General features: G+C 39.3%; 1 protein-coding gene across 1 annotated transcript in view; it reads right to left on the bottom strand.

Annotated features, from left to right (window-relative positions):
• The window catches only part of ITGBL1 (integrin subunit beta like 1), a 201,956-nt gene extending 176,260 nt beyond the window's left edge, over positions 1-25,696 (bottom strand). The window contains exons 1-2 of the mRNA XM_036250009.1: positions 25,384-25,696; positions 24,240-24,457 (exon numbers count right to left, since the gene is read on the bottom strand). Of these exons, the coding sequence (XP_036105902.1) occupies positions 24,240-24,457; positions 25,384-25,481 (316 nt within the window). The 5' untranslated portion in view covers positions 25,482-25,696. The remainder of the gene's footprint in view (positions 1-24,239; positions 24,458-25,383) is intronic.
• Positions 25,697-27,022: the final 1,326 nt, after the last annotated feature.

Here is a 27,022-nt window from a genome sequence, read left to right as displayed (position 1 = left end):
ATGAGCCACCCCCCTCAAAGCCATAGTTTGCTTATTACTGGTCCACAAACTTATCCATGGGACAAACCTTGAAGAAAATCTTGACCTCATGGGAGCCAAACCATGAAAAGTACAATATGTCTAATGAAAGAAATTGACTCCCCCGAAGGACAGAGCCTAAAGCCACTTACAGATTTTTCAACTAAAAATCTTAAGGTGAGTGACTTTAAGGGCCATTGCGGGGCACTACAATTCTCTGAAGCACTGTGGTTTCCTTGCTCGCTAGCATCTAAGAGTCATCTGTCTTTTCACATGATTTCAGTTCGGTCTACTGCAGTCAATATTTCGAGTGAGGGTATCAGTGTCAGGCAGCTGGACTCTCCATGGGAAAGTTCTTCCTTGGTTTTGCCTGGAAACTAAATCACTAGAAGAGTGACAGGAAAATGCATGCCACGCTGTCATGCTCCATCAGGACCCTGAGAACTGGAGCGTGAGCCGGCCAGTGCCGTTGGCAGGACTAGCAGCAGATGGCAGGGACAACCCGACAACTCACCACGCCATGGTCAACCACTGCTGTGAGTGTTCAGGACAGGAGTGTGATTCAGGAGTTTCCGGAAGGTTGGACTGTCACAGAAAGACCAGGAATCGTGGAAGAACTTCCTACTCCCTCCCTATTTCACCCTCTTTCCCTCCAGAAGAGTAATTGTATCCAGGCTACTTGAATTCTTCCTAGAACGGATTCCAGAACCTACTAAACAAGCCAGGCAGAACAGGCCACAGACATCAAGAAAACAGCAGGAGGCATGAGGTGAACCCAAATCAAACCAAATACCATCTCCACTGTGAAACAGAACAGGTGGCGCCTGGTAATAATCATAGGGAATAACCACTGAAATACATATACCACTTTGCTGTTTAAAAATAACGTTTCATTATTTTTTTTTAACTGTCATGAGGAAGCAGTCAGAGCAATTAGAGTAGATAAATTGTAAGTGATTTCAGCTGGTGTAGGATCTAAACTTTATTTTTTTGTCCTGAAAAGTCCAAGGCACTTCCGGATGGGATATTGGAGTCCATTCAAATCCCTCTGCTAGACATAGCCTTTCCAGAGAACTTATACTTGTGCCTGTGTAGTTTTGATTTTTATTTGTCTGGAAAAAGCTATTTGAAGGCTATAAAGTGCCATTTCCCACCAGGATGCATCTTCGGCATCTATGACCACTTACATAAAAGATGAGTGTGGGAAATGCAATGACCAACACAGCCCTGGAAAAGGGAGGCCCCCTTCCTCAATGGGTAAATCGCTTCAGCTCCCCCTACGCCTAAGAGATTTGGAAGGATTAATTAGTAAATGATTTTTAAATTTTATGTCACTTGGAAGAATAATAATCTGGCAGCTGTTTAATGTTCAGAGAGAATATGACACTCCTCAGAAGAAAAGATTCATACAAATATAATAGTATAGCATAATGAACCTCATTGACAAAGAACCACATGACATTTCTAACTCAGCAGTGTTTTAACTGCGTCCTTATAAATGAAACTTTCATTTCCAGTATTAGTCAGGAGGAATTTAACTACATTGAACGCAGTTACAAATAGGAATTCAATAGAAATAAACTCTGTTCATAACTATAAAAAAAACAATTCGTAAAGAGACACTTCATGATACATCTTACTGGACTTCCTGCTAGTTAGCTGAAGCTTGCAGACCTTGATCAAAAAGTATCCTAACCACAACCAATCAAACAAAGGCTATTCTGAATTTACTGTCTTTTTCTTTATGGTTTTATCCTGAGAGACCCCACAAAATGGGAGTGTCTAGTGGGCCACTTTCGGTGAGTGTCACAGACGCTGCGGGGTAATAGCCCACAGAAGCAGGAGAGGGCCCGCGAGGAAAGCAGAGGCTACTGGGAGAGCCACCCTGAGGGGAGGACGTGTAAGAGCAGTGGAGGAAAGCTGACACAGCAGAATCGGGCATGTGTTCCAGGCTCAGGGTTCCTTCTGAGGAGTAAGACAGAAGACACAGTCACCTAAGTCCTGATCTACATCTCGTTTCTTCTCAGATATTGTCATAAAAAATTTCAAACACATAGAAATTTTGTTTTCTTTTTTAGGGTCATCCATTCACAACCCCTATGGGGGCATCTGGTTACAAGTAGAAAACTCAATGGTCCAAGTCTGTTTATTTATATGTGGCTCACATTAAGGGGACAGGGACAGCGTGAAGACTTTATTGTCCAAGCCAGTGGCAACTCTAGACAACTTTTCTTACTCTCTTTGATCCAGTTCCAAAACTAAGTCAGGGCATTTATAGTGCAAGTTAAAAGGAAGATATGAACATAAAGAACAAAGAGAAAAGAATATGTCAGTGCTAGCAAACAGTCTTCCTTTGTCCTCCAGATAAAATCGTAAAATATTGTGACTGTCCACTGTAGAGCAATCGCCATTGCAGCCATATGTGTTATTGATACATTTTGCATCCAGTGCCTCTGTACAACTGTAAGTGCAGCAACACGAGGTCGGGGTTGATGGGACTAAGAGAAAGTAGGAACCACAGGCAAATACCCAGCAGCAGTATGGCTGTGCGGCTGTACATCAGAACAAAAGAATATGGGGTAAGTACAGAAGGAGTCAGAAGGGATTTTTTTTAAACAAATAGTCAAGAAATGACCAGAAAAAAGTTAAAGACACAGATAATGCAAAGCAAAATTGGCTGGAAGAGGACATTTGTGAAACCCCATCTTGGACCAGCCATGCTACTAAAGGAGGAAGAACTGACATACATATAAACTGACATACATATATCATACTCATGGATAGAAGTATACATCTAAATAAATTATTTAGGTCACCTGCATAATAATTTTTAAACTGGATGATGTTTCATCTCTTCCTTTTTTTTTTGGTTAATCCTCACCCAAGGATATTTTTCCATTGGTTTTTTGGGTTTTTTTTGTTTTTGTTTTTTTTTAGGTAGAGTAGAAGGAAGGGAAGGAGAAACATCCATGTGAGAGAGATACATCGATTGGTTGCCTCCTTCGTGACCCCGACCAGGGCCAAGGATTGAACCTGCAATTGAGGTATGTGCCCCTGACCAGGAATCGAACCCAAGACCCTTCGGTCCAGGCGCCAATGTTCTAACCGCTGAACCAAAGTGGCCAGGGCATGTTTCATCTCTTCTTAACTAATTATTTAAAATCCTAAAGCCTTGATGAACCCAAATTACTTGAATCCCCAAATGAATCACATGAACACTTTGCTATTGAACTCTAGACATAAGCCAATACTGATAGCACTTGTTCCTAAATATCCCGGGGAAGAAAAACAATTTATAACGATATTTCTCAGGTATTAAATGATACAATATGATTGTGATATCTATCTCTATAGAAAAATATGCTGGCCCAGCTGGTGAGGTTCAGTGTTTGAGTGTAGACCCATGGACCAAGAGGTCGCTAGTTCAATTCCCAGTCAGGGCACATGCCCTGCCCGGGTTGCAGGCTCGATCCCCAGTGGGGGTTATGCAGGAGGCAGTCTCTCTCACATCAATGTTTCTATCTCTCTCTCCCTCTCCCTTCTTCTCTCTCTAAATATCAATAAAAATATTTTTTTTTAATGAAAAATATGCTGCACATTTCTACCTTAAAGCACATTGTTACAAATTATAATTTTCTGTTAATTCTCACCCAAGGATATGTTTTTTTTTTACTTGAGAGAGAGAAAAATGAGAAAGAAACATCCATGAGTTGCCTCACGTACGTGCCCTGACCGGGAAGCAAATCTGCAACCTTTTTTAGTGTACAGGAAGACAATCCAACTGATTACACCACTCGGCCAGGGCATTGTTACAGATCATTTGAACAGTCTTGGCTACACATCTTATTTGAGAAGTTTAAAAGTATGCTCACATCTGCAAGGGAAATACAATGACCAGCGTTATATGAGAGACTTCACATCAGTACATTTGGAAACTAAGACCAGCCAGTGAAATTTCAAAGGAAATGTAAGTTGAATGTAAAAAGACCACACCCAATGGAAATCATATGAGGTCTCAAGGGAAGAACACTTTTTTCATTATCAAATTAAAAGAAAAAAAGTGCAACAAAATTTTTAAGTGATGGGTCAGATATATTAAATTAGGATGTACATACCAGGAAGCACCAAATCATATGACCGAACAGAAACCTTACTGACTGAAATCCTACCATAGGACCAAACACTACTAATGGAAAAACATCCCAAACAGAGGTTGACATCAAACCTCCCTCTCCTCTACTGAAACTGTCAAAGAATTAAACTCTACATAAGGAACATACATCTTTGAATAATGACAGCAAGGAATTTTGTACCTGCATGAAAGGAAAATATATCTTAGCTGAATTACTTAGAAAGAAGAGACAAATGCTTTTTCTCTCAAGGACTCCTTAGCATCAACATCAATTTCCAGGTCATTTCTCTACAGAACACTTGTCCTCATTCAAAGGGGCTGCCCTGGAAGGGAGCTACGGGGTCACAGGGCAGGAGGGGCATGACATGTTTCCAGCTCAAGAAGACAAGTACTAGCCAGGCCGCGAGGGACATGGACCACCTTTGCTCAGGACTCCCATGTAGCCAGTTTAAACTGAAATATGCCAAGTGGAATCAAAGCTTTTTCTTTTTATTTGCAGTTTTACTTGTTGACTAGTTTGTCCAGTTATATAGGACTTCCAGAGTCTCTGTGCCTACCTAAGTGTCCTTGCCCAACTCAACAAGAAAAATCAGTATGGGAATGACATTTCGGGAACCAGAGTAGGTACTATGAGGTAAGTAGGAAAGGAAAGAAAATATCTTCCCCTTGTTTATAAAACAACAATTTTCTAAAGCTGGTACTGTTACCTGCTGCCCATGTGACTGATCTCAAGTTTCCCAAACTCTCTAGGCTTTGGACCTTGATCTATGATGCAGGGGTGGGGAACCTTTTTCTTCCAAGGGCCATTTGGATATTCATAACATCATTCGCAGGCCATACAAAATTATCAACTTAGAAATTGGCCTGCTATATTTGGTCAGGCTAATTTGGTGAGGTGTGTGATGTTAGCTGGTGTTGATTTCATGGACCTTATATGGCCCAAGGGCCAGACATTCCCCACTCCTGATAGCAATTTAAAAAGCATTTAGTAATAAAGGGAGGAATAAAATAATAAGTACCTTTCAAGTACTTATCATAGTGCCTTGCACATTTGTAGTGCTCAGTTAATGTTTGTTAAAATAATGAATATGATGCTTGTCAAGTAAATTTACTTACAGAGCCAGAAGGCTACTTTTGGTGCCTCGATTCTAGCTTCTCCCATCCTGTCAGGCCACCTCTCCTCTCTTTCCCTCTGACTTCAGAAGACAGGCTCCAGAGCTTTCCCCCCTGTGGGGGTTGCTCTCTACCATGTTCCTGGCCATGGTGTTCCAGGCGTTTGCTACTCCAAACCTCAGAATGTCCACAGTCTCCTGTTCTTAGTTCCTCCATGCTCATCTCTGGGTGTTTAAAGACACCTTTGTCAGGATGGAGCAGGAAGTTACCACCAAAGTCTCTTCATGGAATGAAAACAAAGACATGGGAGAGCACCACCCTCCCACAGAGTCAGAAGAAGAAAAATTCAGCAGTGTGGAAATAATATTCAACATAATAGTCCTTAACATATGTGTCCATGTATGATCACAAGGACTATAATGATAAGAAAACAATAGAGAGAAGGAAGTTGAGGATGATAATGATAAAAGGGTGCAAGGTTTCCAAAGAGAAGCAAAGTCCATTATACTGATTATTGATATGGGAAAAAAACAATCAAATGGGAAGAGGAAAGACTTAAAAATAGATTTGTTCTCTGTAGATTAGAACTAATTACAGCCATTCATGTGAGCCATTTATCTTCATGCCTAATTATCACGCAACGCAAGCACAATTATGAGTATTGTTAAGTATTAAAGTATTAAGTATTAAAATCATAGAACCAGAATTTTTAAGTTTGAAGAGGCTTCTGAGACCACATAGGTCAAGCCACTGCTCTCACAGACAGGGAGTTTGAAATGTAAAAAGTTAAATGATTTATTGGATCACAGAGCTGTTCTCGTGCAGGAGAAACCCCAGCCCAGGTTTTCTGACTCCCAGCCCAGAGCTGGGTCCTTGCTGGTCACTGGGCTACATGGGAACTTATCTACCTTTGGAGTAAATGATATTTGATTACAGTGTGAAATTCTATACTGAGTACCATCTGTTGTTTTGCAATATGTTAATTTTCAAATATTTGCAAATCTCTCAAGTAGAAAGTTTTGCAAGGAATAGTAACTCTGGCGGAATACAGGCTGAGAAAGGTAGATCTGGGGCAGGGGCATCCACCTGCAGATTACAGAAATAGGCTCACAGGAAAATTAGAGTATTGACAAAACTGACACAACACAAAGCTTTTAAAAATTTACCTCTTAATCATGAAATACATACTGTAAGACATAAGACGTTAACTTTCATCTCAATGAATTCCTTTCCCCTAGAATCACTGTCTCAGGATAAAGAGAAACTGCCAGTTGCGTAAACTATGTAAATTACCTACCCAATGGGAAAACTCATTCCTAATGATGTCCCAGAGAGACAGGTGAAACCCCACACATCTCTGGTCGCTCCAAGTGAAGACCCTTTTAATTATCATCCTCCTCCTAGATCTGGGTCCACCCTAGGTGAGGGAGGCCCTTCATACAGTATGGTTTGAGAAATACCAAAATTTGTTTCTTGAAAAAAATCTTCCCTCTGCTAGTTACTAGTTTATACAAAAAAAGTGTGTAGCCAGAAGATGTCTATATAAACAGCAATACCTGTGTGCAGCAGGGCCACTCATGCATGGATTAAGTCCTGAGGTCTTTGAGAAGATGGGGTTAGAACAGGTATATTTTGATAAGAGGACTCTAGGATGAGAAAAGAAAATTAAGCCCGGAGAAGAGGTGATTATTTTTATGTCTGTTGGACAGAGATAGGGCATTATCTGTTTAGGGGTTAGAAACAAATATGGACTATTTTGTGGATATACCAATGGCTAGCTCAGTTCCTAATATCCCACACATTTCTAAGTAACGAACATCAGGGTTTTGTCTCAGTCATCATTCCTGATACATATTTTGGAGCCTCTTTAGAGGCAACAGTTTTCTAAGAAATGCATTTATCTGAAATATATAGTTAAAAATTTGAAAATAGCACCTTCCATGCTGTCTTGATCAATTTAATTTAGGGACTCAAAGGTTCAACTGAAGATTCAAAACCTTCTCTGACTGGTTAGGAATATTGGTCACAGGTACCAGAGAAGCACAACACTTTTGTTATATCATTGTAATCTCTCTTCAACTGATATTATGTATCAAACTATTGTAATCATGTTGCATTATAAACCTATATTAAATTATAGAAAAATTTATAAGTAGAGAAAAAGCACTTACAATTTTACCACCACCACCCTGTTAGTAGTTCACAGAATTTTACCATGTGTCTGCAGGCATACATACTTTTCCCATAGTTGAAGGTGAGTGGACATACAATAGTGTCTTTGGCTTTTTCAACTTGAGTGTATATCATATGTGCACATACAAAATCTTCTTACTTATCATCTTAATGAGTATAAATTATCACATTAGGTTAATGTACGATAATTTATTTTATACTATTGGATGAATAATTTTTAATCTTTATTATTGAGAGTATTATTGGATGTATAATTTGCCTACAACTTTTTGCTATTATAGGCATCAATGCATTAAGCATCTTCATAGCATTTTACTTCTGAATTATTTCTTTAGGATAAATTTCTAGAACAGCTTATTGACTCTTAGAATGTTGTATGTAGGAAAGTATATAGGAAGCATAGGTTATATCATAGCATAAAACATAACATAATACAGAATATCTAAATACTATACTTAGTTGAAGAGAGAGCCTAATCATATATTCTGACCACAGTGTTGTCATAATTTTAGATTCAGTTTTACTAGAAAATGATTTTTAAATAATTTTACTAGAAAATGATTCTCTAGCAAATGATTTTACTAGAAAAAAAACTTTTAAAAGAATCACTTATTAATCAAGGAATCAAACAAAATCTGAGAAGAAAATGGTCACCAATCTTCAGTGTTATAGTTGATTTAGAACTTGAAGGCATTTTTCATCTGAAACATGAGCTAATTTTGAGACTTTGACTGGAAGCCACATAAACTCTCTGGGTTTCTATTTTCTCATTAATAAAAATAAATATGTAAATCCCCTGCTTGCTTTTTGGCTCCATATTCATATGCATTATTATTTTATAACTATCAAATAGATATATGTTATGTATTATGTCCTATCACAATAGATGCCAGGTAATTACTATGTCCAACACCCCCCCCCCAATGGAAGAATTATAGGATAGTTAGGTAATGATAATGAAAAGACAAACCAAAATATGTGCTTTTGAGTTAAGTACAATAAAATACAATTAGCTAAAACGTGTATATAAATCTGACTTGGCATATCTCTTAAATGGATCTGAGATTAGAAACTAGCAACAGATGGCAACATACTTTTCACAAAGCCAATTTCTCTATAACCTTGACATTCTGAAAAGTCCCCAAAGAAGAAAAATCAGATAGGCTCTTAGCTGGGATTGTCCTCAAGACAGATGAAGCTAATGGACTTGTGTCAAAGAAAGAAGATGAGATCGATGTTCTACGGGCTTCCATCCCCCAGGTACAAGGACAGTTTGCCATCAGGCATCTAGAATAAATCTTCAAGTGACTAGGAGGACAGATGTGGAAAATATATTGGCAGAATGAACAGGCGATGAAGGCCCAACTCACATGTCACTCGAGAAGAGAGTTCTTTTTTATTTTTTCACTTTTTATTTTGTGTGTGTGTGTTATGTGCCCCTAGCGGGAACCGAACCCGGGACTCTCTGGTCCACAGACCAATGCTCAACCGCTGAGCCAAACTGGCCAGGGCAAGAGGAGAGTTCTTGTGTGGTTAAAGCATGTCCCGGACAAAGAGGAGCTGGATTCCACTGTCATTTCCGCACCCACAGATCACAGCCTCTCCAGACCACGTAAGTGAATGCAAAATGTTTTAGTCAGATTCTCAAAACACAATTTACTGCACTATTGAGAATCATAATAAAGAGCACATGATATGAGGAGCATTAAAATGATTTAATAGGACATAGCTTTTTTTTATTTCAAAAAGTAGGTGAAACTTGATACCATCTTAAAGTTTCTCAGCGCTCCTTAGGTTCATCATCCTTCATCAAATTGTCAGAATACAAGGTAAAGATCAAAAGGCATGAACTCCATATTTACTAGGTAAGAAGTTAGAGAATTCAAATAACCCTTTATTGATGAACTATGAGAGGTTTCCTTAGCTCAAAATATCGACTCTTATGAGTCAAATTTTTTAAATTCTGCGGATGATTTGACATCTACTTGTTTCACAAAACCTGTCAGTTCCACATCCCCTTTCACCCATTTACCTATTTATTTATTTATTTATTTATTTACTTATTTGTGCAATAAAATTTATAGACCATCTACTATGTGCTTAGCAAAGGATTTACTCCCAGAAAATGGCTGCTTAGAGGAATTACTGTTCTCTTTATCGATGCATTTATCCTTAGGCAGCCTGAGGCCTCTCCATTTGAACTTGGAGGGTGAAAGAGAGTGAGAAGTTGAGGATTATTACTTAGCTTCTGACACTCAAAAGAGGATTGTATGGCAAGACAATCGACATGTGAGCCAGGCTCTGTGAAGAGAGGATTTCCTAAACTCTTTCTAATTGATTAACATTTGAGGCTGGGAACTTAATCCTAGTAGTTTACATAATGGGTTTTCCAGGAGCACAGGAAGGGGAAGTAAAATAAAATCTCATCCTTTCAAGATCTGAGGAATTCTGGGAAAAGAAAGACCAAGAAACAGGGGACCAGAGTAGAGAAGGCAAAGGAAGTATAGCTGTAGGGATGAATCTGGACCACGCCTCTCAGGGTGCTGTCCCAGCCGGGGCCTCCTCCTTTTCTGACTCAATAGGAGCTTCCTTAGGAAATCTGAGCAGGAAATTAGTATCCACTGTAAATTACAAAGAGGCCCTGAGACCTGCAATAAGGTGTGTCAGCTCCATCCAGCCAAATGGCTTTCTGGGCTCTAAAAGCAACCCCATTTATTCCATTTCCCTTTTTTCCAAAAATAGCAAAACCTCCTACTAAATGTGTAACTGCTGAGCATGAGCACAAATACAGCCCTACATTTGACGTGTGAACTTCAAAAAGAAGGTGCTGAATACATTCCCTATTGTCCTGTAGAAAAACAATGTTCATCCAGGTGACTCAGATTTTGTCTTCTTATTTGTTAGTTTAAAACCAAGTGAAATACTTAAAACCATCAGGGAATGTGTGCTGTAAGGAAACGGCAAAGCGTCGTGGAGGGGACGGTGTGAGAACGAGTGTGGACACACGGTCCCTCTATTGGTTTGTCTATTCTTAAAATCCCTTCCAACGTGACAATACGAATAAAAATTCATGGCTTCTACCTGCTTCTGTCAACTTTCACAGGGTGAGAAGGAAAACCGTGGGTTAATTTGGAAGCAATCAGCTTTACAAGGTAAGTTGTGATGGGGAAGGAAGATGATTTAAGGAAACTGTCAGAAGGAGAGGTTGGCCCTGACAGACTCGGCCATCTGCTGACCTGGAAGAGGAGACTGTGGCTGAAAAGGAGACTAGAGCATTTTGTTTACAACCTTTAAGCAGAGACAGAGAACAAGATAGTTTCATTAAGAACAAAATTCAAGCGCATTTAACTCATAGTAATTTACATGGTTGTAAATTGGAGATACTGGCACTTACAAATTACAGAACAGAAGAGTTATTAAAACTTTTTTTAAAAAAGTTATTCCTACTGACTTTTTAGCCAAATGTTTCACCTAGAAACCTAGTAAGATCTTACACACACAATATGCTGGTATACTACTTATTAACAATGAAGCCAGTATGAAGAAGAAATTTTAGGGGTCTTTCCTAAATGTCAATAAATGTCTTTGGCATTTGTGCAACACTGATGCTGGGAACACTAAGGGATTCCCAGCTCATCAACCAAAAACCTTAATATTCAATGATGATTTCTTCAATGATTAAAGAAACTCTGCTCCTTCTCTCTGCAAATCTGTTAGACTAAATCCTGAAACAAGGGGAAAAATAGAGCCAGAGCTATTGCATTTGGGTTGGCCTACATTTCTTAGCTTTGGCATATTTTTTCAATACATTTATTTGCAGTTTAGCCTCTTCTCTGTACTCATTTATAACTTTTTACCCCCTCTAAAGCTATCACACCTCAAGGATACAAATCCCTCTCATCCTTCAGGACCCAGCTCAAAGGGCACCTCCTGCATGATTAATGACTCCTCACAGTGTACATGAACAACAAATTACTCATACCTCTGTCTATATATTATTTTAATTACTCTTGACTTCATTGGTTTCAGGGTTGGACGGGTCTGTTATGTTTAAGGGGACTCTGTGCATAGTAGCTGCTCATTAAGTGTGTCTTAGCTCAGGCTGCTATGATAAAATACATCAACTGGGTGGCGTAAACAAAAGACATTTATTTCTCAAAGTTGTACAGGCTAAAAAGTCCAAGAGGCAGATCTGGTTCTTGGGAAGAGCCCACTTCCTGGCATAGAAACAGCTGCTTCCATCTTCTTACATAGCAGAGAAAGAGAGAGCTCTCTTGTCTCTTCCTCTTCTAAGGGCACTATTCCCATCAGTAACCCTATTCACCTCCCAAGGGCCCCGCCTCCAAATACCACCTTATTTGGGGGTAGGGCTTCAACATATAAATTTAGGGGAGAGAACCCAAGCTTTCGGTCCACTACAAAGTGCTAACTAACTTTAATAAAAAACAATGACCCTTATTGTATGCATCCATCACTTGCAAGTAGGCTCTTGAGTCAAAGTTTAAAATGAAAACATTTTGTTTTTCACTTGTTCTAAAACCTAGCAATTCTCACACCTAGACCTTTAGTCCACCTCTCAATGTTTTTATTTTTTCATAAATGAACTCTGTTTTATCAGCATGTTTTATCACTCATGTTTTATCAGTATTTCAGTGTCCTTTGATGTCAGTGACCTCATCCCCAGCAGTGTGAAAAAAATTAAAAGTTCATTAACTTCTTTTACTCAGAATGGATCTTATCACGTTACACAAAAACATGCTATTCTAACATTATTTACATTCACATTTTTCAGAAAACAAACCTCATTCTTTTTTCCACAGAGGTGATGATACAGACTGGCATTTACATAGAATTATTCTACACGATGTCATTCAAATGTGATATTTCATTTAAAATATTATCTAATTTTTGAGCATCCTGTAAGAGGTCACCTTACATTATTTGATTTAAGGATACTATGAGATGGCTCTCATTCTTCCAATGAGAAGGAGACTCAGAAGAGGTGAAATAAGCTGTTCAGTGTTACCCAACCAATCCAAGACAGAGAAGATTCTATGCAATATTTTTCTATCTTTGAAGCCCATATATATTCATCTACACCATCTGATCTTTTCAAGTCACTTGCCTAAGCATGGAAGGGGAACTAAAATATATTGAGAACCTCCTATATGTCATGTGTTTAGTAGATGAGAAAGGGTTCCATAAAAGTTTAATGGGTGGAATTTGGGGGGAAAAGTCTATCATTTCAAAGCTGTGTAAGTTTATGTCTCCAAACAAGTAGAATTTGATTCCCTACTTCAAAACATGATTTTTATTTATTTGTTTTTTAATGTCTCTAATCTCATTGATTACTTACAAAAATCCTGTAAGAAAGATGCATCATTATTGTTATTGTCAAAACACAATAATGCTTATCTCAAAATGTTGTAGTGGGAATACTATGAATAATATACAGGATATACCTAGCACAATGCATAGGCACACACGATATATGCTCAGTAAATAACATCTTTATTAAATCAATTCATGTTTTCTCCAATATCTCATCCTTGACTTTTGCCTTCTTTGCAGTGACATACTTCTCGCTCTATCTCTTTAAAAGAGATTTGACTACAAGAAAAATATATTGTATATATTGACCGACTATAGTTACCATTTCTAGTTCTCTTCATTTCTTTGTGTAGATCTAGATTTCTCTCTGATATTAAACACTCAACTAGAGGTGAAATCATTTCTCTTGTCCATTGGACAGGGTGCTGTGTCAACAGGTATCTAAAGCTGTCAATGGCCACTATGTGAAGCGTGGAGATGGAGCTATTTCAGGAATAGCAGAGCCCACATTTATATCCTGGTGGTATTCTTTGAGCCCTAAATTGAGTTGCACCCAAAGATAGATTTAATCCTGGATCACTGATGCTCAAATTTTTCTATGCATCAGAACAACCTGGAGGGTTTGTTAAAGCGGATGGCTGAGCCCCACAGTCAGACATTCTGGTTCAGTAAATCTGGGTTGGGGCCTCTCCATTTGCATTTCTAATAAGTCCCCAGTTGATGCTGGCTCAAGAACCACATTTTGGAAACCACTGGCCTATTTTAATTAAGTGACCAGTAAACAGTGATTTTTTTTTTTTTTCTTAAGCATGTTTGGGTAGGTTTTTCTATTACTTGGGCCCTATAAAAGTGTCCCACCCAATACACCTAAGAATCTGAAAGATACTTACCCCTCAAATAAGCCTGAATTACTCCATTTTATTTATTGATTATACATTTAAAAGTATATGAAGAGAAGTCAGGAGGAAATTATTATATAGAATAGATAGATTTCATAGTATATTTAGGGTTTTTTCCTACTTCATAATATACTATAATTAAGTTTCATAGCATCTTGTAATTAAATATTGGAGGTACACAATGTGATCTTAAATATTGCATTAATCTTTCTCAAGCTCAGGTCTTTAGAATGGCAAGATGACCTACTCAGTAGGTTTACTGTGAGAATTTAACACTACACAAGAGGCATATAGCAAATCCTAAATAAATATTAAGAGTATTATCATTACTATATTTCAATTTCACAATAACACTATGGGATACATTATTGTAATTAAACAAAAAATGTTAAGTGTATCCCAAGGAATTTTTTTTTCTATTGCTATTGCTATTCTCCTTCAAATACCCCATACATATTATTTGCTAGTTGTTCTCTGAACTCATGCTGGGTTGACTAGTTAACTTGTCCATGGAGAGGGTAGCAAAGACTATAATTTTTGATACCTACACACTCGGGGTGGATTTCAGGAAACACACAAATATTATTTTATTGTACTCCAATAAGCTGTGTGCAGATAGTGGAAATTAAACAAACGCCAAATCCACTATACAATATTAATGCTTATATTACAATACCACGCAAGCATTGAGCACTCATTAATTAATAACTTATGGAAGTGACAATTCTTACAATTCTCAAAGAAAGAGGAGCTTTCGAGGTAAGCTAAAGGGAACAGGTCTCTTCTCTTTACTGGCCACCTGTGGGAGAGGACAATCTCCCCCCTTTCTCAAATCTGCGGCCTCACTGGGTTCGGCTCCTGCTTCTTTCTGATGATTCCAGTTCTCTGCCATCGATGCCCTGTCCTCCTCTAGATGCCTTTTTGGAAATATTTAATAAATGTTTGCTCAATTTAATAACCAAGGCTCAGAGAAGTTAAGTGACTTGCTCAAGGTCACACAGAAGTAATGTGAGTGGAGATAAAAGTTTGTTTTGTTTTTAATTCCAATTCCCAAGCATTTTTTAGAGCTCCCTGCCCCCCAATTCCCATCCTCTCCAAACCTGCTCTCTAAGCCTTCTCAAATAAAAGATTGCTAAATTCAATAAAGACTATATTAATAACAGATCGAGCATTGCCACTCATGATTCTTAAAATCCTACATCTGGCATAGTAATGGGAATAAAATTTGGAAGTGGCAGAATCTCAGAAATCCCAGATTGATGAGTGACATTTGTAGGATGTCCCCAAAAGCCTTCATGTCATGACCCAAAGATTGACATACCCATCTTCAAGGCACAAAGTAAACTTTTGTGATGATCCAATCAAATTGTTCAGTTTTCTATAGACACCTTTCTTCCCTCACCATGTATTTCTAATTCATATCTCTTTGTTCTCTAAAAGGCTATACATACATTTAAAATCACATGTATTTGAATTTCTAGATTTCATATTACAGATACTTTAATTTCATAAGTGCAAGGATAATCTCTAATGTGATTTATTTATAATGGCCAAATAGTAATACATAAAGTAACACCAGTTAATATCCATGATATTAACAAATGTATATATTCAACTCTCCTATCTAACTTTCCTTTCACTTTTGTAGACAAGGAAAACCAAAGGTTATGGAAGAGTTGCTCCCACTGCTAACCCCAAAGAACCCTTATTTGAATAATAGTTGGTGCTAAATGATATCACTCTAAGAATTTCAATTACTGCAGAGAGAAATGCTCCTTGTTGGTATGACAAGTAATTTAAGTCCCAGTGACTTCTGTTACCTGGATTTCTTTTGATGCTAAATGAATAAGGTGTTATGCCCACCTTTTGAGCTTTGAGGTATACTTCTCTGACATTATACAGAAATGAGGGCCCAAATCTACTTTTCCATGAAAAAAAAAAAAATCAACAGAATGTATATCTTTAAATGTAAAAATCAGGTTCCTAAAATTATGTTCTCATTTTAGGACTTCAAATTTATGAAAATATCTTTCCTGAGTATGTGGTTTTTGGAACAACTTTAATGAAGCCATCTAATTATTTCTTCTCAGTTACTTAGTATGATAGGTGGAGAATAATAACTTGACTACCCCTTAAAAGTTATATAAAAACTGAACAAAGTCATGTGTACAAACAGTTTCCAGCAAAGCATACTCAAATCTAAGTAGATATTGTCCCATGATTTTTTGTATTACCAATGCAGCATTAATTTTAAGGTTCACATCCATACAAGCAGCAATTGAGAGAAGTCTATTCAGTACATAGCTAATAGGTCAAATATTTTCTTTCTTAAAACAAATGAATTATTTTCACATTGACCAAGAGGGAAGAAAAAAAGTCTGTAACTTGTCTTTTGTGTTTTGAAGAGGAAAAATACTTAAAAGGCCAAGTCACTTTATTTAGAAAAATAACTAGTTTTCTCTAACTACTTTGCACAGCAGAAAATGATAGCTTTGAAAAAGCAGTAGTGGCCAATTAGGAAATACATTTACCATGTTTTAATTTTCTGATGTTGGCTCCTTACCACCCAATTGACTAAATCACAAATTTACAGTTAGTGCCTTGCCATAAGAGAAATTTCTAAGCGATACCAAAACTCATTGACCTCTTTTTAAAGACATTTTTTAGCCTGCCATTCCCTAGGAAGTATGAAGATACAAGAGTGAAACAGGAAAGTAGAGTAACTATTCACTTGGAATAACTTGATATTGGAACTAGTCTCTGCACAATCAGGATGATAGGGCTCTTGGCGGAGAAAGTTACCTTAGCTCACAAGCTGGGACTGGGGTAACACAAGGCCAAGCCAATAAGCCTCCTTATAAAAGGTCTTATTATTCTTGCCCCTTTATAAAGCCGTCATTCTTCTACCCAGGCTTAAGTAAGTAAGATGATTTAGAGCAGACAGGAGAATGAGTTCTATTACAAAATATAGTTTCTTATTTTCCAGGAAATGTGATCCTTGAAAAGACAAAACACTCTTTTCCAAAGAAAATGAGATTTGCAACCTTCTTGCAGCTCTCTATCCTTATCAATTTAAGAGTTAATGGAAAATATCTTGAGAATTTACCTGTGTGGAGGCCTAAAAAATGCCATGGAAAATCCCTCTGGTACACTCAGCACCAGCAACGCTACCCTTCTCCCCTTCTCAGATGTGACTCTTGACCTTGAATCCCACACCAGGCTTGGAATCTAAATTTCCCTAAGGCAAAGGGCGTCAGATCTCTTAGTTCCACCTGATTTGAAGTTTCCCTTTGCTGAGATCAACAACATTTAAAGGCATCTTTACTAACACTTCTCCCTTTCTGGTGCCTTGGAACCCAACTTCCTCGGGTGGAAATGTTTCTGTAGAGGTGCAAGAGCCAGAGCACTAGACAGTTGTGTGCATGCATGTGTACAAATGAGTGTGTACAAATATGTGTGTACAAAGTTAAATTGGCATTTAAAAATACTATTTAAAGACCCATGTCAAAAAACAAAACACAAAACAATAATAAAAACCATAAACAACCAGAGTGTTCAGTAATACTCAAATAGTTTAACAGTAATACATTCCTACTATAGAACATCATATGCTGATTAAAATTTTCATTATACATATTATTAAGCTAGAATGAAGGCCATGACATAGTCTTTTTTTTTTTTTTAATCCTCACCCGAGGACATTTTTCCATGTTTTATTCAGACACAGCAGGAGGGAGAGAGAGGAAGAGAGAGAGGAAGAGAGAGAGAGAGAGAGAGAGAGAGAGAGAGAGAGAGAGAGAGAGAAACATCAACGTGAAAGGGACACATCGAATGGCTGCCACCCGCACGACCCAACCAGGGCTGGGACAAACTGCAACCGAAGTACAAGCCCTTAGCGGGAACCAAACCCGGGTCTCTCTGGACCACAGGCTGACGCTCTAACCACTGAGCAAAACCGGCCAGGGCCATGACATATTCTCAAAGAAAAAAAAGCAAAACCAAGAGAAACATGCCTCTGTGTGTGTGTGTGTGTGTGTGTTTATAACACACATTTTTATGTAACCATTGGAAATATAAAGTATACATCCTAAATTTAATATTGATTGACTCTAAAGGCTATAATCAAGATGAATACTAAAGAGGATTCCCCACACACACATATTTAACCTACTTGAATTCAATTATATGAGCTCAGGCATTTCACATATATATTTGGCAACAAAGGGAGGTGGAATAATAATTTTAATAGTGTAGAGGTTCTGTCATTCCATTCAGTGAGCAGAGGCCCCAAGTGGGTATGAAATGGGAGTGTGGAAGGACTGTTACTTCCGAGGGGGTTGGGCAGAGGTTCTTTGTGTATGTCTCCTAGTTTAAGTATCTCACCAGCATCTCATCAAAGAACAATCCAGTTAATACCCATCTTATACCCAGCCCCAAACCAAAACTGTCTTCCAGCCGTGGAGTAAACACAAATTTCCTGGTGTTTGCTGTGTTAGATAAACTGAGGGATGGTGTAATGAACTCAAACACAGGGCCTTCCTTAGAGATTTGTCAGGGCAACATTTAAACTTCAAATGTGTAATCTTTGTGCTGAGGTAAAATCTGTTTCCTGCATAAAATACAACCACACTGTATCAAATTTTATTCATACACATAGATATTGTTTGACTTTTTGTAGCAAACATTATGTATTAATAATTTTTAAATATATAGATAAATAAACTTTAAAAATTTAAGCATTTACATACATAAATAATTTTTATGTTCTCTCTGGTTGTTTAATTTCTGGTCGCCAGATTTTTAAATATTATACCACCTTTTTCTAGAAATAATAATCTCCTAAAAACTGCTAGGTAAAAAACTAGTTTATATTGAACATATTGAAAGGTACAGGACTTGGCTGATGTGATTAAGATTATGGATCTTCAGAGGGGAGATTATATTTAATTATCTGGTTGGGCCATATCTAATCATGAGTCCTCAAAAGTGGTAAGAGAGGATATAACAATGGAAGAAGCTCAGAGAGATGGCATTATGAGAAGAACCTGACACTCTGTTGCTGGTTCTGAGATGTAGGGGTGTGATTGCAAGGACCCAAGAGAGGCATCAGAAGATCAAGGAGACCCCCCAGCTGACAGCCAGCAGAAAACAGGGACCTCAGTCCTATAACCACATGAAACTATGTTCTCTCAACATTGAATGACCATGAAATGGATTCTCTCTGAGAACCTCCAGAAAGGAACAGAGCTTGCCAATATCTTAGCTATGGAAGACCCCCATGGGACATCTGACATGCAAAACTATAAGAAAATACATTTGAGTTGTTTAGCCACAAGGTCTGTGGTAATTTGTTACAGCAGCAATAAAAACTAATACAATGGTGGGAGATAAGACCTAGGCAAATGTCTTGTCTCACTTCATAACTCATTCTTCAGACAAAGGACCATATCTGGGATCTCGGTTTCTATGGCATTGATTGCCCACCTCCAAACCCTGAGTGTCACAAGTCACAGGTCAGATCTAACAGTCTGTGTCTGAGGCCCGGAGAGCTGAACAGTTTCCTGAGGGGGTTATGATACCAGGAGACATGTCAGTTTTAGCATCATGTCTCAAAATATGTTGAAGAATTTTGAGAACCCTATTAAGGAGGTTTATGCTTTGCAAATTTAAAACTTGTAATACAAATAATGTTGCTCCCATATGTTCCTCTCTCTTTCCAAAGAAATTTTACTATAAAAGTAACTGCTGAACTTGTCACACTGACATGATTGACCTAACCATAATATTGTAACTGTGCTCCTCTACATTATCAAAGTGTGGGGAAGACCTGGCCCAAAGCCAGTGTATTTTTGGTCTCTATGGTGGAGCTGCAGAGTGGTGTCCAAATAAAGCAGTACAGTTGAGAAAAACTGGTGTGTAGGTCTGGAAACCTTTAACTCTTCTGTGTCACTTGGTGTAAGACAAGATACATTTATCCAAAATGGATGAACCAAGGGGAGTGGAGCTCAAACAAAGGCCTTGTATAAAGTAGGTGAGTGAGCTAGTCGTGAGGAACTCCTGAATGTGTTCTCTAAAACTACGGAAGCCCAAGTTAGGTGGCTCAGTTGGTTGGAGTGTCATCTCATACACCAAAATGTTTGCAGATTCAGTTCCCAGTCAAGGCACATACTTAGGTTGTGAGTTCAATCCCCGGTCGGGACGTGTACAGCAGGCAATCGATCAATGTGTCTCAAATCGATATTCCTCTGTCTCTCTCTCTCCCATCATCTCTCTCTAAAATAAAAAAATATATCCTCAGGTGAGGATTAAAAATAAATAAATAAATATAAACTACAGGATCCCTGGCCAGTTTGGCTCAGCAGTTAGCGTGTTGGTCTGTAGACTGAAGGGTCGAGGGTTTGATTCCCGGCCCCAGTCCGGGTGGTGTGGGAGACAACCAATTGATGTGTTTCTCTCACACTAATGTTTCTCTATCTATCCATCCCTCCCTTTTACACTATCTAAAAAAGCAATGGAAAAAAAAAATATCCTCGGGTGAGAATTAACAACAAAAACAAAACTGTAGGAGATATTAGGGCCACAAGGAAAACATATGAAAGGAGTCAACACATTCCTTTACTGGAGAGGGTATTGAAGAGTAGGTTTCAAAAGAGTTTAAATTTACTAGAATTCTAAACGTATTCTCTCTGCACTGGACTATAACTTAAATGGCATCTAAACTGAATTAGTCCCTATTGAGTGTCTACCCCAGCCTGCCGTGCTCTCAGGCAACATATCGGTTTTTTTTTATTTCTATGTTCAACTACTTCATGGCTCCCATATACTATTTAACTGAAGACAAACTTCACATCCAGGTTCAAAGTCCTCTACAACATGTCCATCTGTAACTCTCAGTCATCTTTCACTATTTTCCCCACAGCCCTACAATCCAACCAAGCCAAACCCAGAATCCCTCACTGGTCCCCAAACACACCCACATACTTTCCTGCTTCTAAACCATTGTTTGAATATTTCTTCACTCAAAATTCCAACAATCCACCTTTTGGACTAAAATCCTCCCTAAACTTAACAATGTGGGTGTTACCACATTCTCAAGAACTTCTAACCAAAATACCACAACATTCAATTTCTGCCTTAAAGGAACCCTCGTAGAAATTTGTAAAAATGATATTCTGCATTGCATTATAGGAATTTGGTATTTCTCTTGACCTTCCTACTCAATCTCTTCATCTTTATATCAACAGCAAACAGAGATATTGCAGCACACACACACACACACACACACACAGGGTGGGGCAAAAGTAGGTTTATATTTGTTCATATGAAAACTAATAATTAAAAATAATACAAGAATAAACTGTGTTTCACATAGTCACAACTGACTATAGATCTACTTATACCAAAAGTGATTAGAAAAGATTTTTAAGAAACCAATTATTTTATTTAAGTGTAATCATAGTTGTTCAGGAGGGTTTCCAGGGATGCCTTAAAATTTTAAATAAAAGTTTGTGGGGTTTTTTGTTTGTTTGTTTTTTAAATCCTCACCCAAGAATATTTTTCTATTTATCTTCAGATAGAGTGGAAGAGAAGCGGGGAGAGAGAAAGATAGAAATATCAGTGTGTCTCACATTGACTGGTTGCCTCCTGCATGACCCCGACCAGGGCCGGGGACGAACTGCAACTGAGGTACATGCCCTTGATGGAAATAGAACCCATGACTCATTGGTCCATGGGCCGACACTCTAACCACTGAGCCAAACTGGCCAGGGCTGAAAGTTTGCTTTTATGTAACCAAACATTTTATTATTCTCCAAGACATACGTTACCAAAATTAGGTTGGTCCATATTAGAACACAGCACCCACAGGACCAGTCACTGGGCCAGGCTTTATGGTACTAAAGTCTAAGGAAGATGCATGTGGAAGGAACAAGTGGACATGGAAGAAACAGGCCACTTGTGATCTTGTAAACATAATCACTTTTAACCCGCTCAAACTAAAATAATTGTGTTTCTTGTGATTCACGGTATTAGAATCCCAATGGACCCAATTTTAAAAGGGCATGGTGTAGCTGATACAGCTGCTGTGAGGCTGGGCCAAAATAGCTATCCTTGCTCGACCTTTTGAGCTTTGGATCAATAACAACAGGCCCAGATTACACTAAGAAAACTAAATTGCTTTTACCAAGTCAATTGTCCAACAAATACAAAGCCAGGCTATCCATCTATCCATCCATCCATTCATTCATCTATCTGTCTGTCTGTCTATGTATCTATTCACACTAGTTCATCTTTTATGCATTGCTGTTATATACATAGACACATATTACTATGTACTGAGTACTGACTTTGTGCAAAACACCATTCTAAGTGTTTTAAATATGTAAATCTCCCAACAATTCAATAATGTAAGCACTGCTATTATCCCATTTGATAGATAATGAAATCGAGTTTAAGTAACTGCCCAAGTTCGTACAGCTGATTTAAATGCTGAAAAATTTCCGCCAGATGCCAAAGCCTTAGCCACTCTATGATACAGAATTTTGTTTTCTTCACAGAGGTTGCGGAGGTCTCTGGAAGCTACTCTATTTCTAGAAAGTACCTACAGGTGCTTATGTAGAGGTGAAGACCCAGGTTCACATAACATAAAAGGCAACCTGGTATGTTTCTATAACACTAGCTATAATATTGGAACTACTTCTTGAAGATGAAATTGAGAAGTTAAATTTAAAGCACAGAACAGGCGCCTAGCTAGCAAGGCAGTCCAATGGGTGTGGGTAAGGATTTCCTCATTGGCCAGGAAAAACAGTCCGAGCGTTAGCAGGGGAAGATTCTGCACCAGGCGCTGTAGCATAGGCCTCGAAGGGCATCAGTCAGAATGGCGAGAATGGAAAATGAATACAGTTACTTCATCAGGCTTTGGAATGAAGAGAGGCAGTTTTCTTTCTACAGGAATGAACACACAAGCAAACAAAACCATGGGTGACTCAGTACTGCATTTTGTATCAGCGAGGAAGGAATGCAGTGACCAAGATGTTATGGTTAAACAACAAATGACTTTCCATGGGAGATAAACAAGAGTACTGAATACCACAGCATCCCCTCTGCATACTTTTAAAGAAAGGAACCGGAGAAGCTTCAATGGGGGTTTTATCTGATGACCCGATGAGTAGTTTCACTGGTTGAAGACTGCATCTTACTTTTTCTTTTCCAATGAAAGAACAATACAAAATGCCCTTAAAAAAAATGTATTCAGAACTCATGATATTGAAGAGGCCTTGCCAGAGGCAATAAAATCCAGAGAAGCGAGGTAGAAGTTGAATTTGGAATGAAATATTAGACAATACTTAGCTTTCATTCCAAAGGGCTGCCCTTAATAATACTGAAGCTTATGGGACTAACAAAGTTAGAATAAGAAGTAGTGGCATTCACTATTTCTAAAGGGCTGAGCTATAGCCTTCACAGAGTAAACAAGCCACATGGAAGCACCTGTGCCCATCTGAATTACTTATATGGCTACTTTTTCCACTGCCAAACAGCCTGCATGTTAAGTATTCTCTCTATGCTCTCCTGGGCCAGGTGCCAAGAAAAAAACATTTTGCTATAAACTCATTCTTGATCTCTGTGTGTTAGTGTTGGACTCTTTATTCTTAGCTACACTGTGGGTAAATAAGTTGTGATTTTTTTTCCTACAAATATGCCAAACCCTGGCTGGAATGCATTGTGTTGTCCTTTTACTGAAGGAGTGCTTGTATCATTCACAATGACCTACTTGAGGTTCTTGGCCTTAAGTAAATGTCATATTTAGGTGAAACTGGTAGAGGTCGGCGTATACTCTATAAAGAAATACTTTGACCCTTTCCAAAATCAGGCCCAAATCACTCCTTAAAAATGTGCAAGGAAATGAACTTATGTTTACTCCACCCTTACAAAATACCAAGTTTCACTACAGCTAAAAACGTCAAGCAGCTAAAACAATAGAAGAGGGATCCTTCTAAGTAAATATGGACCTACTTATGTTTTCCTTGTCACAGTTCCGGATAGGCACTTACATCTGTGAACTATATCCTAAGTAGGAGAGGGCAAATCAGAAATCAAAGATACAACCTGCCCCCTTGGAGTTTAGGAAAATAACGTTTCCCTGTGTTGCCTTAGTAAAAATAAAACACAGGCTTATGTTCTGCAAATATTATGATTAACGTTAGTATTTGGGGTAGGGGAACCCAGCAAAATAACTCAATTTGTGAGGAATTTGGGAGGTTTAGTCTGTAATAAGAAACTAAGAGACAAATGAGATTTATCATTAAGAGAATGAATTTTACAAATATTATTTCCAATTACGTTTGAACCCTAGAGCGGAGGAAAGTGTTATAATAAGGGATTTCAGAATTAACTAGCAAAAGAATAGCTTCGTGGATGGCAGCGACTTCCTGGGCTATGAGCAGAGGTCCCTCCCTCCCCTCTCCTGGGAAATGGCAGAAACCCCAGAAGGAAGTGTGTCTCTGCTCCCGCGTGTGCTGGTGTGTCACGGAGAGAGAGACAGTGTCCTCCCTTACCTGCACAGGTCTTCCCGTCGTAGGTCTCGCACACCCACTCGTGGCATTCACACAAGGGCCCGAAGTACACGCCTGGCTCGTTCACGTGACAGATGCAGACCCCGCAGTCACACCGGCCCCGGCCGTGGCACAGAGCGCCCCCTGGGGGCTGCCCCGGCGCCCGGCACCGTCGCTCGGACTCAGCCCGGGACAGCCGGCACGTGGCACCTGGCCCGCTTCTGCATAGGGCGACAAACACAGCAGGGCCCTGGTCAAACACGGACACTGCTCCTACTGCGCGGAGCCCACGTTTCCTCCCAATGTCCACCCAGATGGAGACATAGAACCCCTGATGCCCCACATTTCTCTGGAGGCCAAGGTCCCTCTAGAAATGCTGTGTTATTCCAGGCAAGAGTCACCACCCATAGGCTATCACCTGAGGCATGACCATGACCCAGAATGTCTAAGCGATGACCTACCCACCTAGGAATAAGACCACCCTCCAGTTGGACAGAGTGATCCAGTCCTGCCTTTTGAAGTTTGTCCCCGAATCTTATATGCACAGTTAGATAAAATACACATCAATCCCAAGTATGACACTTAGCTGACTTTCCAGTTTTGTTTGGAAAAGTTCCATTATTGCCTGATGGCCAGAGACAGTTATTTTATAAAAAAGAAGAAATGAATGTATAGAAAGTGCTATACATGTTATGATAGCATAGGGCAAAATGCTTTCTAACGTTGCAGTGAGCGGCGATTATAAACTATACTTTTAAAAAATTTAGCTTTGCAATGGGCCTCAACATCTCTTACAAAATATAATACAGACCCATGAAACAATTCAGCCTTATAGGCTATGAAAACTTGTAGATACACATAGATAGAACTACCTTTAACTCATAGCAGAAATTCCTCCTGGTATACGTTGCATAGGAGGGACTTAATTACTTATTCAGTGATTCTGTTTTTCCCAAGTAAAAGCAAAAGGACAGAGGAGAAGCAACGCACAGCATGGATCTAAAGAAAGGAACAGGAGCAGGTTGAAAACAGTTCATCCTGTGTCCAACCTCCTTAACTGCTGTTGGCGTAGGGCAGCCATCCTGCATGCTTGAGCCCTGCCACACAAAGCAGGGCAGGTCTGCCTTGAATAACAAACCAAACTTACCTCAGAGATGGCGAGAAGTTTTGAGGAACAGCTGACAGCCCCGCGAGGAGGAAGGGGCACGCCAGCAGCAAGAAGTTCCCGAAGCCTGCGGGAGGCATGCTGAGCGCCTGGGCTGCGGCAGAGAGCGGTGCTTCTGCAAGGTGGGGCTCTCGGGGAGGCTGCCCCGAGGGCGAGGTGCCACCAGCAGCCGGCAGGGCAGGCGGACCCAGGGACGCTCGGGCGCGCAGGTCCCGGGCTCTGCCTGGAGCTGAAAGTGCATTGATGAGCCGCCTGCCTGCGAGGATTTGGGCAGCGGCACCGCTCTGGGCGGGGTGCTGGTGCCAAACCCCTCAAGTGGAGAGTCTAGGCAGGAAAGTAATTAGAAACAGTTGTACAAGCAGATGGTTTATTTTGACATTAAAAAAGAAATGTCCTGTTCACAGATTTGAGAAATCATTTCTTTCTTCAAGTATAGGCCCCAGAAATATTTGACAGGAGGATATTTGGGCTGGCTGATATCGAAGGGACAGATCAAAGCAGCTCCAAGATGTGAGGGTAAAAGGGAGGCTGGGGGTGTCGGTGCGAACACTTGGGTGGGGAGTTAGTCACCACATGCCTTTTAAGAAGATGCACTATTTCTGGCATGAGTTGTGAGGGGTAAACAAAAGTTTTTGACAAAAAACCTTTTTCTTGTACTTTTTCCCTTTGTTTTAAATTGTGGGTTTCATTTCTTAAGCCTTTAAAAAGTGTATCACGATTCTCGTTGTTCCAGCCAGTAGTTTATCGCAGCACTTTTTTTTTTTTTTTGAGTTGGACAGTTCAAATTGTGGTTGTCCCAAATTCACCCCATTCTCCTCCATGAATCAAGTATGAGGAAACAAGATACAGTGTCTAACTGCAATCCCTATTGTACTGAAACTCACCACTGTCATTTATTAAGCACCTACAATATGCCAGTAACTTAGCATATTTTATCTCTAATTGTGACAATAACCACACATTTGTTTATTCATTGAGCAAACATGGATTTAGCATCTATTAGGTAAGAGGCTCTGTGCCAGACAGACAGGGCATAAAAGGGAATTAAGGAGACGTGATCCCTGCTCTTGGACTCCAGTGGGTTAGTGGACATTACAGAACAAGAACACAAATATAAAAGGACAAAGCATTGCAAATGCCATGGGGAAGAGTGCAGTTATGTCTGGGTTACCAGAGGCACCTGATCTAATCAACTAGTGGCACTTGAGCTGATGGGTGAAGGATACATGGGAGTACGCTGGCTGAAAATGCGGAAGAGGTGAAAGAGGGGGAAGCATCCATATTCCCATTTTAAAGATCAAGAAACCAAGGGCAACGAATTACCTCTTGTTCAAAAGTGACTGACTTGCTCAAAATCACACAGGAAGAAGTTAAAGAGAGATTTCAGCTAAAATATGTGGAACCTCAAACACCACACACTGTGCCCTACACTGTGTGGTCATTTGGGAAAACTGCTGTAGACGGTTGTATGGAAGGGAAGAAAACATTCATCTTTTGCTCTAAAAAGAGCACTTTGGATGCAATGGTTCCTCGTGAATAGAACCATCCGAGCTGTGATTCTGTGACCCTAAAATCAGGATGAGCTGTAACAGGATGGGATTTCTCCCTGTCATTTATATCA

This window comes from Molossus molossus, unplaced genomic scaffold, assembly GCF_014108415.1.
Source record: "Molossus molossus isolate mMolMol1 unplaced genomic scaffold, mMolMol1.p scaffold_m16_p_9, whole genome shotgun sequence".
Lineage (NCBI taxonomy): Eukaryota > Metazoa > Chordata > Mammalia > Chiroptera > Molossidae > Molossus > Molossus molossus.
This window is presented reverse-complemented; position numbering and strand designations above follow the sequence as displayed.